Genomic DNA, 14,278 nt, shown 5'->3' on the forward strand with positions numbered 1-14,278 from the left:
TATTTGGACCTAAGCACTGCAAAGATCTGCCTGCAATGCAGCAGACATGAGTTTAATTGATTAGTCAGGAAGATCCCATGGAGAGGGAAATGGTAACCCACTCCGAAATTTTTGCCTGGGAACTTTCAAGGGCAGAGGAGCCTGGCGAGCTGCAGCCTACCAGGTCTCAAAAGAGCTGAATACGACTCAGCAACTAAACAATGGCAGTAACTCCAAAACAAAGAAACATCTGTTACCGGAGGAAACCAAAGCTGAAAAAGACACATGTACCCCAATGTTCACTGCAGCACTATTTACAATAGCTAGAACATGGAAGCAACCTAGATGTCCACTGACAGATGAACAGATAAAAAACTTTATTTAGCTGCTGGCTCAGCAGTAAAGAATCAGCCTACAATGCAGGAGACGCAGGTCTGATCCTTTAGTCAGAAGATCCCCTGGAGGAGGGCATGGCAACCCACTCTAGTGTTCTTGCCTAGAGAATCCCATGGACAGAGGAGCCTGGCAGGTTGCAGTCCATAGAGTTGGACATGACTGAAGAGACTAACCAGCAGCCGCAGCAGTATACAAAATGGAATATTCAGTTCAGTCGCTCATTTGTGTCCGACTCTTTGCAACCCCATGGACGGCAGCACATCCCTGTCCTTCACCAACACCCAGAGCTTGCTCAAACTCATGTCCATTGAGTTGGTGAAGCCATCCAACTATCTCATCCTCTGATGTCCCCTTCTCCTCCTGCCCTCAATCTTTCCCAGCATCAGGGTCTTTTCCAATGAGTCGGCTCTTTGCATTAGGTGGCCAAAGTATTGGAGTTTTAGCTTCAGCATCAGTCCTTCCAATGAATATTCAGGACTGATTTCCTTTAGGATGAACTGGTTGGATCTCCTTGCAGTTCAAGGGACTCTCTCAAGAGTCTTCTCCAACACTACAGTTCAAAAGCATCAATTCTTCGACACTCAGCTTTCTCTATGGTCCAACTCTCACATCCATGCATGACCACTGGAAAAAGCATAGCTTTGACTAGACAGACCTTTGTTGGAAAAGTAATGTCTCTGCTGTCTAGGTTTGTCGTAGCTTTTATTCCAAGGAACAAGCGTCTTTTTTAATTTCATGGCTGCAGTCACCATCTGCAGTGATTTTGGAGCCCCAAAAAATAAAGTCTGTCACTGTTTCCATTGTTTCCCCATCTATTTTCCATGATGTGATGGGACTGGATGCCATGATCTGAGTTTTTTGAACATTGAGTTTTAAGCCAGCTTTTTCACTTTGCTTTCACAATGGAAAGTAGAAATTTGGAAAGTAATATTTCACAATGGAATATTACTCAGCCATAAAAAGGAACACATTTGAGTCAGTTCTAATGAGGTAGATGAACCTAAAGCCTATTATACAAAGTGAAGTAAGTCAGAAAGAGAAAAACAAATACTCTACACTAACATGTATATATGGAATCTAGAAAGATGGTACTGATGAAATTATTTGCAGGGTAGCAATGGAGAAACAAATATAGAGAACAGACTTATGGACGTGGGGTGGGGGGGAGAAGGAGAGGGTGAGATATATGGAGAGAGCAACATGGAAACTTACATTACCATTTGTAAAAGAGCCAACAGGAATGTGCTGCATGTCACAGGGAACTCACACAGGGGCTCTGTACCAACCTAGAGGGGTGGGTGGGGAGAGAGACAGGAGGGAGGTTCAAAAGGGAGGGGATACATGTGTACTTATGACTGATTGATGATGTTTGGCAGAGACCAACACAATTCTGTAAAGCAATTATCCTTCAATTAAAACTAAACTAAAAAAAAAAAAAAGACATCTCTACCTTTTTCCACATGGTAGGATTTTGTAGAGTTTGGATTCCAAAATTTGGGCCAATGGCTAAGCCTCTGAATCAAGTCACTAATGCTCAGATATAGAACTGTTACTTTAGAATGAGAAACAGGAAAAGGCTTCACATGATTATCAACCAGACCCTCACCAGAGCGCCTGCTCTCAGTCACCCCGATCTGAAAACGCCATTCATCCTGTGTGTGGCTGAAAAGCAAGGCAAGGCTCTGTGGTTCTTATACAGAAGCCGGAGAAGATTCTGAGCCTGTTGGGCATTTTTCCAAATAACTAGATTTCATGGCCCAAAGTTGGCCTGGCTGTCTCCACGCAGTAGCTGCCACCACTTTATTACTGGAAGAAACTAACAAGCTTACTTTCAGACAGCAGCAGAAGTCCAGTCCCGTCATCAAGTACAAGGAATTCTGGAGATTACAGGTCACTACTGGCTAACTGGAGGCCGTCCGACTAATACCACGCAGTGATCCTTGAATCATGAGAACTAACCTACAAAACTTTCCATACCCTCAACTTGGCTATGCTTAAGCCTGATGAGAGCCCACAGCCAACAGAATCTTGCCTCAGAACCCTTGACCAGGTTTATGCCTGTAAATCCAATCTAAGAGACTAAGCTACAGGAAACCGAGGGCGAATGGCTTACCGTCGGCAGGAGCTTTATTAGGGATGGAGTCAGGAGGGCAGGGATACTATCCTGAGTGCTCAGAGAGTGCGAGAAGCAAAACCTTTCCCGGCCTACACTTCAGCCCAGAAGACTGAACTGACAGCTCTAACCTGAGCCTTAACCCTAGAGAAAGGATAAATTATAAATATATACACAGACTCAAAATATGCCTTCCATGCTTTACATGCTAGTGAAGAAAAAAAAGAGAACTTTTAAGTACAAGAAATTCCTCTATAAAGTATGAGGCTGAGATTTTACATTTCATAGAAGCAGCTCAAAAACCAAAATACATAGCAGTCATTCACTGCCACAAGCATCAAAAGGGAATTTCTCAAATGATCCAAGGAAACAACTGGGCAGCTTGGGATGCAAAGAAAGCAGCTCTGATGCCCATAGCAAAAATGGCATCGTTCCCACCCCTTGCCTCTTCTACCATTATACCCAGATACTCAATTTCCAGAGACCTGGGAACAAGACCAAGGGGCAACAAAAGGTACAGTTGAGCGCAATTGTGGGATAGTTTGAGCATTCTTTGGCATTTCCTTCTTTGGGACTGGAATGGAACCTGAACCTTTCCAGTATTGTGGCCACTGCTGAGTTTTCCAAATTTGCTGGCATATTGAGTGCAGCACTTTCACAGCATCATCTTTTAGGATTTGAAATAGCTCAGCTGGAATTCCATCACCTCTACTAGCTTTGTTCATAGTGATGCTTCCTAAGGCCCACTTGACTTCACACTCCAGGATGTCTGGCTCTAGATGAGTGATCACACCATTGTGGTTTCCAAGTCATTAAGACCTTTTCTGTACAGTTCCTCTGTGTATTCTTGCCACCTATTCTTAGTATCTTTTGCTTCTGTTAGGTCCATACCATTTCTGTCCTTTATTGTGCCCATCTTTGCAAGAAATGTTCCCCTGGTATCTCCAATTTACCTGAAGAGATCATTAGTCTTACCCATTCTCTTGTTTTCCTCTGTTTCTTTGCATTGCTCACTTAAGACGGCTTTCTTATATCTCCCTGCTATTCTTTGGAACTCTGCATTTAGATGGTATATCTTTCCTTTTATCCTTTGCCTTTTGCTTCTCTTTTCTCAGCTATTTGTAAAGACTTCTCGGACAACCACTTTGCCTTGCTGTGTTTCTTTTTCTTGGGGAGGTTTTGGTCACTGCCTCCTTGTACAGTGTTATGAATCTTCGTCCATAGTTGTTCAGGCACTCTATCAGATCTAATCCCTTGACTCTATTTGCCACTTCCACTGTATAATCATAAGGGATTTGATTTAGGTCATCCCTGAATGGCCTAGTGGTTTTTCTTACTTTCTTTAAGTTTGAATCTGGCAATAAGGAGTTCATAATCTGAGCCCAAAGAAGCGCAATGCCAAAGAATGTTCAAACTGTAGCACAACTGCACTCATTTCACACACTAGCAAGGTAATGCTCAAAATCCTTCAAGCTAGGCTTCAACAATACATGAACACAGAACTTCCATACATACAAGCTGGATTTAGAAAAGGTAGAAGAACCAGAGACCAAAATGCCAATGTTTGTTGGATCACAGAAAAAGCAAGGGAATTCCAGAAAAACATCTACTTCTGCTTCATAGACTATGCTAATGCTTTTGAATGTGTGGATCACAACAAACTGTGGAAAAAATCTTAAAGAGATAGGAATACAGACTACCTTACCTGTTTCCTGAGAAACCTGTATACAGATCAAGAAGCAACAGTCAGAACCGGACATGGAACAATGAACTGATCCAAAATTGGGAAAGAAGTATGTCAAGGCTGTATATTATCACCCTATTTATTTAACTTATATGCAGAGTACATCATGCAAAGTGACAGGCTGGATGAAGCTCAAGCTGAAATCAAGATTGCTGGGAGAAATATCAATAATCTCAGATATGCAGATGACACTACCCTAATGGCAGAAAGCAAAGAGGAACTAAAGAGCCACTTGATGAAGCTGAAAGAGGAGAGCGAAAAAGCTGGCTTAAAACTCAGCACTCGAAAACTAAGATTATGGCATCTGGTCCCATAACTTCATGGCAAATAGATGGGGAAACAATGAAAACAGGGACAGACTTTCTTTTCTTGGGCTCCAAAATCACTGCAGATAGTGACTACAGCCATGAAATTAAAAGACGCTTGCTCCTTGGAAGAAAGGCTATGAACCTACAAAGTATATTAAAAAGCAGAGAAATCATTTTGCTGATAAAGGTCCACAAAGTTATGGTTTTTCCAGAAATCATGTATGGATGTGAGAGTTGGACCATAAAGAAGGCTGAGCACTGAATAATTGATGCTTTTGAACTATGCTGTTGGAGAAGAGTCTTGAGAGTCCCTTGGATAGCAAGGCGATCAAGCCAGTCAATCCTAAAGAAAATCAACCCAGAATATTCATTGGAAGGAAGCTAAAGAAGCTCTAATACTTTGGCCACCTGATGCAAAGAGCTGACTCATTGGAAAAGACCCTGATGCTGGGAAAGATTGAAGGAAGGAGGAGAAGGGGCGAACAGAGGACAAGATGGTTGGATGGCACCACCGACCCAATGGACATGAGTCTGAGCAAGCTCTGGGAGATGGTGAAGGACAGGGCAGCCTGGCGTGCTGCAGTCCATGGGGTCGCAAAGAGTCAGACAGGACTGAGTGACTGAACAACACCACTTCACGTTGGTCAGAATGGCCATCATCAAAAAATCTGCAAAAAATATATGGTGGAGAGGATGTGCAGAAAAGGAAACAATCCTACACTGCTGGTGGGAATGTGAATTAATAAAGGCACTAAGGAGAATGGTATGGAGATTCCTTAAAAAACTAGGAAAAAACTACCATATGACCCAGTAATCCTATTTCTGGGCATATACCCTGAGAAAACCCTAATTCAAAAGGACATATGTACACCAATGTTCACTGCAGTTCTATTTACAATAGACAGGACACGAAAGAAACCTAGATGTTCATCGACAGATGAGTGGATAAAGAAGGTATAATACATATATACAGCAGAGTATTATTCAATCATCAAAAGGAACAAATTTGAGTCAGTTAAAAGTGAGGTGGATGAACCTAGACCCTGTGAAGTCAGAAAAACAGACATCATATATTACAGCAGAAACTAACACAACATTGTAAAGCAATTATCCTCCAATTGAAAATAAATTAAAAAAAAAATAAAGAAACATACAGGAATGATCATTGCAGTACTGTTCCAAATAACCAAAAAAAAACCCACCATTCTTTCAAGATTAGTTTGCATGACTAATATGTGGTATCATCATACAATGTAGCAACTCACACCAATGGAAATGAACAAACCACCACTGCCTATAGCTGTTTAGGGGCTTTCCTGGTAGGTAGTTGGCAAAGAATCTGCCTGCAATGCAGGAGACCCTGGTTCGATCCCTGGGTTGGGAAGATCCCCTGGAGAAGGGAAAGGCTACCCACTCCAGTATTCTGGCCTGGAGAATTCCATGGACTGTACAGCCCATGGGGTTGTAAAGAGTTGGACAGAACTGAGCGACTTTCACTTTTACTTTTCATAGCTGTTTAGATGATTTCACAAAAGGAAATAAGTGAGCAAAAGAGCCAGAAAAGAACACATAACGTATGGTAAGAGAGAATACATAATGTGTGAGAGCATTTATATAAAGCTCAAAAGCAGGCAAAACTAAAACAAAATGTTAGAAAGACGCCAGGGATCACTTTACATCCAGAAGGAGGGAAGAGCCCTGACTACCAGGACAGACAAGAGGGCTTCCATCACAGGGGCAGCACTCTGCTTCTGAATCCGGGCGGTGATACCTAGGTGAGTGTTTTCTAGCAACTTCCTGGGCAGTATGCTAAGAGCAGTCAGTCAGACAAAGACAGATACTGTATGACATCACTTATATGCGAAACGCAAAAACACAACAAACTAGTGAATGTAACATCAAAGAAGGAGACTCCCAGATACAGAGGAAAAACCAGTGGTTTGCCAGTGGGGAGAGGAGCGGGGCGGTACAGAGGAGGGGGATGAGAGGTACAAATCTGGGTGGACCAGGCTCAGGTGTGCTATACAACACCGAGAATACAGCCAAGATGTCGTAGTAACTGTAAACGGAAAGCAGGCCTTAAAATTGTGTAAGACAATTTTTAATTAAAAATAGACTTTGAAAAAAAGAAAATGAGGCCTATCCAAACAATGGACTATTGAACTGTAAGAATTTTTAGGAATGAAGAACTGATACTTACTATCATGTAGATGAACCTTGAAAATACTACCCTAAATGAAAGAAGCCAGTCACAGATGACCACATACATCGTGTATGAATCTATTTAAATATTCAGAACAGACAGACTCACGGAGACAAGAAATAGGTTCATGGTTGCCAAAGGGCTCCAGAGAAATTACTAATGGGCGTGGAGTTTCTTTCTGGGATGATTAAAACATCTTGGAATAGAAAACAGTGATGCTTGTACCATCTTGTGACTACACTAAAACTGAACTGAACCATACACTTTAAAAGGGTGAACTGTATGGCATGTGAATTATATCTCAATTTTTAAAATTATGATTTCTTTTAGATTCAGATCTTTTATATTTAGATTTCTTTTAGCTAAGAAATTAGAACATATTATCAGGTCATTATAACATATTCTGATAATGATTACTTTTCATCATGCCAAAAGTATTTTCTTTTATTAACAAAAATTAGACTCAAAATACTAGATACCAAATAAAAAGTATGAGAGAAGGTTTATGTTGTCAAAATTCCCTTGAAACTTACTCCTACAAAAAATATCTGATCACTGCTGTTCTAGATGTGGAACTAGCACTTTCTATACCATTTCTGGCCTCTGGAGTGGCCAGTGACAACAGAGAGCAGGCCCATCTGGACAGGTCACACCCTGGTCCGCCAGGTGGCAGCCCTGTCTCCCAGATACTCCTGGGCCCACAGGCGAAGCTCTCCTGCAGCATCCTCTGCCTTCTGGTGTCTAAGAGAAGAAAAAATATCCCTCTGGTCCTCCCTAAGGTAAAGCCCCTTTCCATGTGACTACTGGAGGTTAAGAAGTGAGAAGTATTAGTCTACATCCCTCTTGTTACAAAGTCCTGTAACAGGAACCCTAACCTGGCCGGCTCGCTGACCAGTGCTACCAGCAGAGCCCCACTTTTTCTTAGCTTCAGGGTACCTAGAAGTGAGAAAAATTAATTCAAATTATCAAATACTCCCCAGAACACTGTATTCATGTGGGGACCACCCTGCTTTTATATATAAAGGCATTTCTACATTTTTATTAGTAACTAGCCTAAATGCTATTGCTCGAAGTACTTTAGTTTTCAGAATATAGATTGAAAATACTAACCAAAGCTTTCATAGGATTCTTCATCTTTCTCATTTTCGACCAGCCTGCTGAGGCTTGAGAACCGAGAATCATCAGGAAACTCAAATACATCCAGAGGCTTGTGCGTCTGGCCAGCGTTCTGAAAGTGAACAAAAGTCAAAGTCACCGAACTGGCCATACCGAACAAGAACATCACAAAGCCGACCTACGTGGCAAGGACACTGCTGCTCCCGCCGGTGCCCAAGGAGCGACCCTTCGCACTCCCTTGGGGGCAGAGGCTCTTCTGGTGATCTAAGCCGGGGTGGCGGAACTTTTCTAGAAAGGACCAGGGGGTAAACACAGTTGACCACTGAACAACGCGGGGGTTGGGGTGCCCAGCCTCCACATGGTGGAAAATCCCCGTACGACCCTGGTAGCTGGCCTCATCCAAGGTTCCACATGCGGGGGTTTCAATCAACTGTGGATAGTGTAGAACCTACTACTGAGAACAATCCGGGTAGAGTGAACCCTCCCAGCTCAAACCTGTGTTGTTCGAGGGTCCCTTGTACCCAAGACCTTGGACCATGGGGCTCTGTGGCCACTCAGCTCAGCCATCGTGGTGTGGAAGCAGACAGGGTGGTGCAGAAAGAACAGCACATTTGTGCTGCAATACAGCCTCATGGATCCTGAAATCTGAGCTCCATGCTTTCACATGCCATGAGATAGTCTTCTTTGATTTTACTTCAGTCATTTAAAAATATAAAAACATCCTTAGCTCACAGGGCCACGGGTCACAGCCAGCCACTCCTGAACCACCAGGGGGTTGCTCTCCAGAAACAGCCACTTACCCCAAAGCTCCCAAACCAAGGGCCATGAACCAAGGTAAAGTGGAAGTGGTCAAATAGGAGATGGCAAGAGTGAACAACCACATTTTAGCAATCAGTGAATTAAAATGGACTGGAATGGGTGAATTTAATTCAGATGACCATTGTATCTACTACTGTGGGCAAGAATCCCTTAGAAGAAATGGAGTAGTCAACAAAAGTCAACAACATCATAGTCAACAAAAGAGTCCGAACTGCAGTACTTGGGTGCAATCTCAAAAACGACAGAATGATCTCTGTTCATTTCCAAGGCAAACCATTCACTATCATAGTAATCCAAGCCTATGCCCCGAACAGTAATGCTGAAGATGAAGTTGAATGCTTCTATGAAGACCTACAAGGCCTTCTAGAACTAACACTAAAAAAAAAAGTCCTTTTCATCACAGGGGACTGGAATGCAAGAGTAGGAAGTCAAGAGATACCTCGAGTAACAGGCAAGTTTTGCCTTGGAGTACAGAATGAAGCAGGGCAAAGGCTAACAGAGTTTTGCCCGCATTGGTCATAGCAAATACCCTCTTCCGACCACAGAGGAAATGACTCTACACATGGACATCACCAGATAGTGAAATCAGATTGATTGAACTCCTTGTTGCAAAATTCAGACTTAAATTGAAGAAAGTGGGGAAAACCACTAGACATTCAGGTATGACCTAAATCAAATCCCTTATGATTATACAGCGGAAGTGACAAATAGATTCAAGGGAATTAGATCTGATAAGAGTGCCTGAAGGACTATGGATGGAGGTTTGAGACACTGTACAGGAGTCGGTGATCAAGAGCATCCCCAGGAAAAAGAAAGGCAAAAAGGCAAAATGGTTGTCTGGGGAGGCCTTACAAATAGTGAGAAGAGAAGAGAAGCTAAAGGCAAAAGAGAAAAGGAAAGATATACCCATCTGAACGCAGAGTTCCAAAGAACAGCAAGGAGAGATTAAGAGAGCCTTCCTCAGTTTTGAGGATACACAGGGGTAAAAAGTTGTGACTGCAGGAAAGAGACTGGGCTTACAGGGCAATATACTAATAAGCTCCATGAAGACTGCCCCTCACATCCTCATAAAAGACCACAACACACAGAAAATAAGAAAAAACATTCAGTAGCTCTGGACAATGTGAAGGGAGCTATTAACAGACAAGAAAATGTGAGGAAATTCTGGAGAAGAAATACAGGAGACGGAATAAGACTGAGAGACAAACACAGACTTGTACTCACAGATCCTCTGTGAAAAACCAGAGGGGTGTGTGGGGCTGGAAGGGGTGCTGACGGGTCCTCTGGCCTCCCTGAGCAGAGGGGCCCCCAGCCCTGGATGGCAGCTGCCTTCCCGAGAAAAGGACAGGAAGCTGGAGAAAGCCATCCAGAGAACGAGTGGGCTGGGGTGGGGGCGCAGAGGGATCCCAGGGCTTTCCAGGGGAGAAGAGGGCCCCCTCCAAAGCCAGGGGCCCAGGGGAGCATCGAGAGACACCCTCCAAGAGAGAGAACCAGGGGCGGGGCACAGAGCAGGGAGAACCCCCAAGCAGACACATTGCCTGAGGTGTTTCATGTGAATCTCTAAGGCCAGCTTGACAAGTCGCTGGAAAATAATGTGACGTGAGCTGGGAGTATTAAAGAAATGCACCTGCCTTTACACACATTTATTTCTAAGACTCACCACACCCGAAAGTAAAAATACCATGTGAGTAAAACTACATGGAATATGATGAGATCATAATTGCAGAAAAGTGTAACAACATGGAGAAATGGCTACAAGTGAAAAAAGCAAAATACAGAACACTATATAATTTTTAAACAATGTCAATTATCAAAATGAAAATGAAACCAACCTAGGCCCAGAAAAAGAGATTCAAAATGTTAATGCTGTCTCCCTTGTACTGGAAAGAACAGGAGGAAAATGAATATACTTTTCCACTACAAGAAAACAGAGCTTACTAAGTCTACGGAATACTGAGTCTCCCACAAAATGTTATTTTGCATTTTCAATTACGAGCATATTAAAATATAAAACAATAACTTACATCTTTCATGGAATGTGTTCCTCCTGCATGGTTCTTCGAAAATCTCGCACTAGGAAACAGCAAACACACACACAAGTTAGGAAATACTTAAAAATAACTGGGGAAACACTAGAACTGGCAATGCAGTCCAGGTATTTTCTTTCCAAGTTACTCTCCTTGTTAGTTGCACTAACAATGTGCAGGTGATGAAATTCAGCTAATGGCAAATCCCCTTAGAAAGCAGAACCCATATCTCACACGCATAAATAATTTATAGGCCAAATCATACTACCCACATATAATCAGCATAGCTCTGCCCTCAGGACACAGAGAACTCCTAAGCCTGCAGTCACCCGTGTCCCTGAAGTTGCATCAACAGCCAAGGCTGGCGTCCTGCAGAAATGTGCTAGAGAGGTGCCTCTTCCTTAAGACCTGGACCCCGCGGCATCCCGTGCCTGGCTCTCTCACACACGTGTTCTCATTTAGCTCCTTAACAGTCCTCCAGGTAGAAGTGAATCCCTCCACCCAGAAGCATATTTGCCCAAAGCCGCAGGTGGTTGGGAAGGAGGGAAGCCTGTTATAAAATCTGCTATCAGATTTTATCAGAGCTGCCCTCTTCCCTCCCCTTCAAGATCCCTCCAGAGGGCATCAGGAAGAAAGGATAAACTTGCATCTTTAATCAGCTTAAGTAAACCAGATGTCACAACAGAGACCCGAACAAAAAGTGGAAATAAGAGACACAGGAAATACTCCTGCCGGTGACTGTGCGCTGAGTACCCCGTGTGCTCCACATGGTGCCAGGGAACAGGGCACCCTGCACAGACCCCCCCCCCTTTCAAATGCACCCTGCACACACCCGTTAGCAGAGAGCAAAGTCCATTTAGTGTCTGAACGAGCAATTTCTTACCTAGCTCTTTATGTGACATAACTTCACACTTCAGAGAAAAATTGTGAGAAGTGTCTGAGAACCTTCTGTACACCCTTTACCCCACTTCACCAACTGTTCACATTTTGTCTCACTGGGTTCCTGTGTGTCTGTGGATGGTAACCTGGGGACACACGTGTGTCTTTTCTAAGAGGGCATTATTCTGTGTAGTCACAGAAGTCACAAAGCAAGAAATTTAACACTGACATAATTGTCTAATTTACAGTCCCTATCCAAATGTCATCAATTGCCCTGTCATGTCCTTTAAGGTTTCCCCCAGCATTTTTTAAAATTTGTTTTGCTGTTGTTTCCTTAAAAAAATTTTTTCTTGTTCTAGCATTTTTTAAAAGGAAATACAAGAGGATGTAAAATTAAGGTTTCTTAAAACTTGTGTTGCATCATATGTGCACATTTGTGTACCCATTGTGATGTAAAACATTATTACTGTGAATTACAGTGAAAAGATAAAGTTGGAAAACTGTTTGAAGAGTGGTTCCACTCTTCAATCAGAAATTTGTTCATCAGAAACAGATGAACACAGGAATCAGAAGCACCTGGAAGGCTATTAAGACTGCTTGGCTCCACCTCCAGAGTGGCTGATTCAATAAACCTGGGATGGCTCCTGAGAGAACCTGCATTGCTAACAAGCTCCCAGGGCTGCTGATGCTGGTCAAGACACCACAATTTGAAAGACCAATCCTTTATTTGATTCTCAGACCCAAAAAAGAAGATGGAGCAGATATTCGTTTTACAGCCTCTATGATTCTGGGGTTCAGAAAAGTTAACTGACATCAGTGGTCACACAGCCAAGTAACAGGACTAGAAGCCAGATCATATATGGTCTTAACCCACTCTTTCCTGCCTTGTCTGTGCTCAACAATGTGGTCAAGTTTCCTCCTCACCTTAGGCTAGGAGGGAGGTGAGGCTACCAAAACATAGAAACCTCTGTGATAACACATGGAAAAGATTTTGGTGTAGGCATACTAGTGTGTTTCAGGGGGAGGGATGAACACATTTCCTGAGTCTCAATCAAAGGCAAAAATGCTATATGTGTGTGTACCGCAGGTGGGGGGGGGGGGGTTGGGAGGGGCAGGGGAGGGAAAGAGAAACCCCCCTACTGGAGTAGCTGATAAAGTTCACCTCTCATAGATCAGTTGGTCAAGAATCTGCCTGCAATGCAAGAGATCTGGCTTCGATTCCTGGGTTGAGAAGATCCCCTGGAGAAGGAAATATCAACCCACTCCAGTATTCTTGTCTGTAGAATCCCATGAACAGAGGAGGCTACAGTCCATGGAGTTCCAAGAGTCGGACATGACTTAGCAACCAAACCACCAACACCACTTGTCAGCTGAGTCTCAAGCATCTTACTCCTTCCCAATCCTCCTCTCTACTAGGGGAGTCTGGTCCTACCCGCTGGCCACAGGAGCCTAGTCTGTTTACCCCACCACCCTGCTTTGTCCTACTCCAGCGTGTCCCCTACACTGTTTGGCTCTCCTGCACCCTCACGCTGCATCTTACAAACTGCACCTTCTCCAGCAGCCCTCCCACCGCCCAGGTGGGACTCCTCCGGCCTTGAGAACAAGCCAGGCCCAGGCAGGGCCTTGGATGTGCTTCAAACACCTCCAGAGACACTTTCCAATGAATCCGAGAAAAATAACGTTTTAGAGAGCAGACAGGCAACGTATTTTAACCTGCATATCCTTTCAGCTTAAAAAAAAAAAAAAGTTTGAACTATCCTGGCTGGAGTCCACCCCTTTAAAAATAACAAGCGGCAGCTTGGGTTCCCCCCGCCGACTTAGTTCAGTTTTACAGTCTGTGGTTTGTGTTACAAAAACAAGCAGGGTCTCGAAAATAAGAATACTGACTCCAGTTCGAGTGTCAATGCTAGTGTTCTTGCTAGAAGGTGAATTCTGCCAAGTAGTAGGTACTCCTTAAGTTACTATTCGTGGGACAGTTTGTTTCAGAACACCTGGCGTCTACTTTGGAACACGTTTACCCGCACAATATAAGGGGACGCTAGCCGACGCCTTTCCCCGCAGCCAGACACGGATGTAAGCGGACGCCTTTCAACCTCCCCGCAATCCTGTCACGGTGGGGAGATTATTATCCCCACTTTACAGAAAGGCCCCGGGCGGCCAGTCGCTCGGACACGGTGCGCAGAGGCAGAGCCAGGAAACTCGAGCAGCTCCGAGAGGCCCAAACCCAGAGGAAGAGGAAAACAAAGAGGGGAACCCGGCGGCTCTGCGACGGCCCTCAGAACTTACTGCGACAGCCGCGCAGGCCGCGGCCGATCCATTCCAGCCCGCCGCGCTGGCCGCCGACGCAAAAACTCCCGCCAAGCCTCGCGCTACTCCCCGGCGGCCAATCCGGGACGAGCATGCAGGCACGCCGCGCCCCGCCCCCGCCCCCGCCCCCTCGACTCCGGCCCCCGCCCCTATCCCCAGCCCGGCCCCGGCCCCGGCCCCGCCCACCATGGCCCCGGCCCCCAGGCCGTGGATGTCTGCGGGCCAGGGCTCCTCCCCATCCTAAAGCGCTAGAGAAAATGCAGCCTGGAATATGCGAGAACAGAGCTGGAGTCCACGCCTTACAACCAGTTGCTGACGGTCCCCGCCCTCCCGAGACTCTAAATCCTTACCTGGTTTTCCTGCCTATTTGTCCGCCGCGCAAGTTTT

At 44.5% G+C, this 14,278-nt stretch overlaps 1 protein-coding gene across 1 annotated transcript in view; it reads right to left on the minus strand.

Annotated features, from left to right (window-relative positions):
• Positions 1-13,964, minus strand: part of CENPU (centromere protein U) — a 44,160-nt gene extending 30,196 nt beyond the window's left edge. Inside the window, exons 1-3 of the mRNA XM_065946446.1 lie at positions 13,871-13,964; positions 10,703-10,751; positions 7,854-7,971 (exon numbers count right to left, since the gene is read on the minus strand). Of these exons, the coding sequence (XP_065802518.1) occupies positions 7,854-7,971; positions 10,703-10,751; positions 13,871-13,902 (199 nt within the window). The 5' untranslated portion in view covers positions 13,903-13,964. The remainder of the gene's footprint in view (positions 1-7,853; positions 7,972-10,702; positions 10,752-13,870) is intronic.
• Positions 13,965-14,278: the final 314 nt, after the last annotated feature.

This window comes from Muntiacus reevesi, chromosome 10 (assembly GCF_963930625.1).
Source record: "Muntiacus reevesi chromosome 10, mMunRee1.1, whole genome shotgun sequence".
NCBI lineage: Eukaryota > Metazoa > Chordata > Mammalia > Artiodactyla > Cervidae > Muntiacus > Muntiacus reevesi.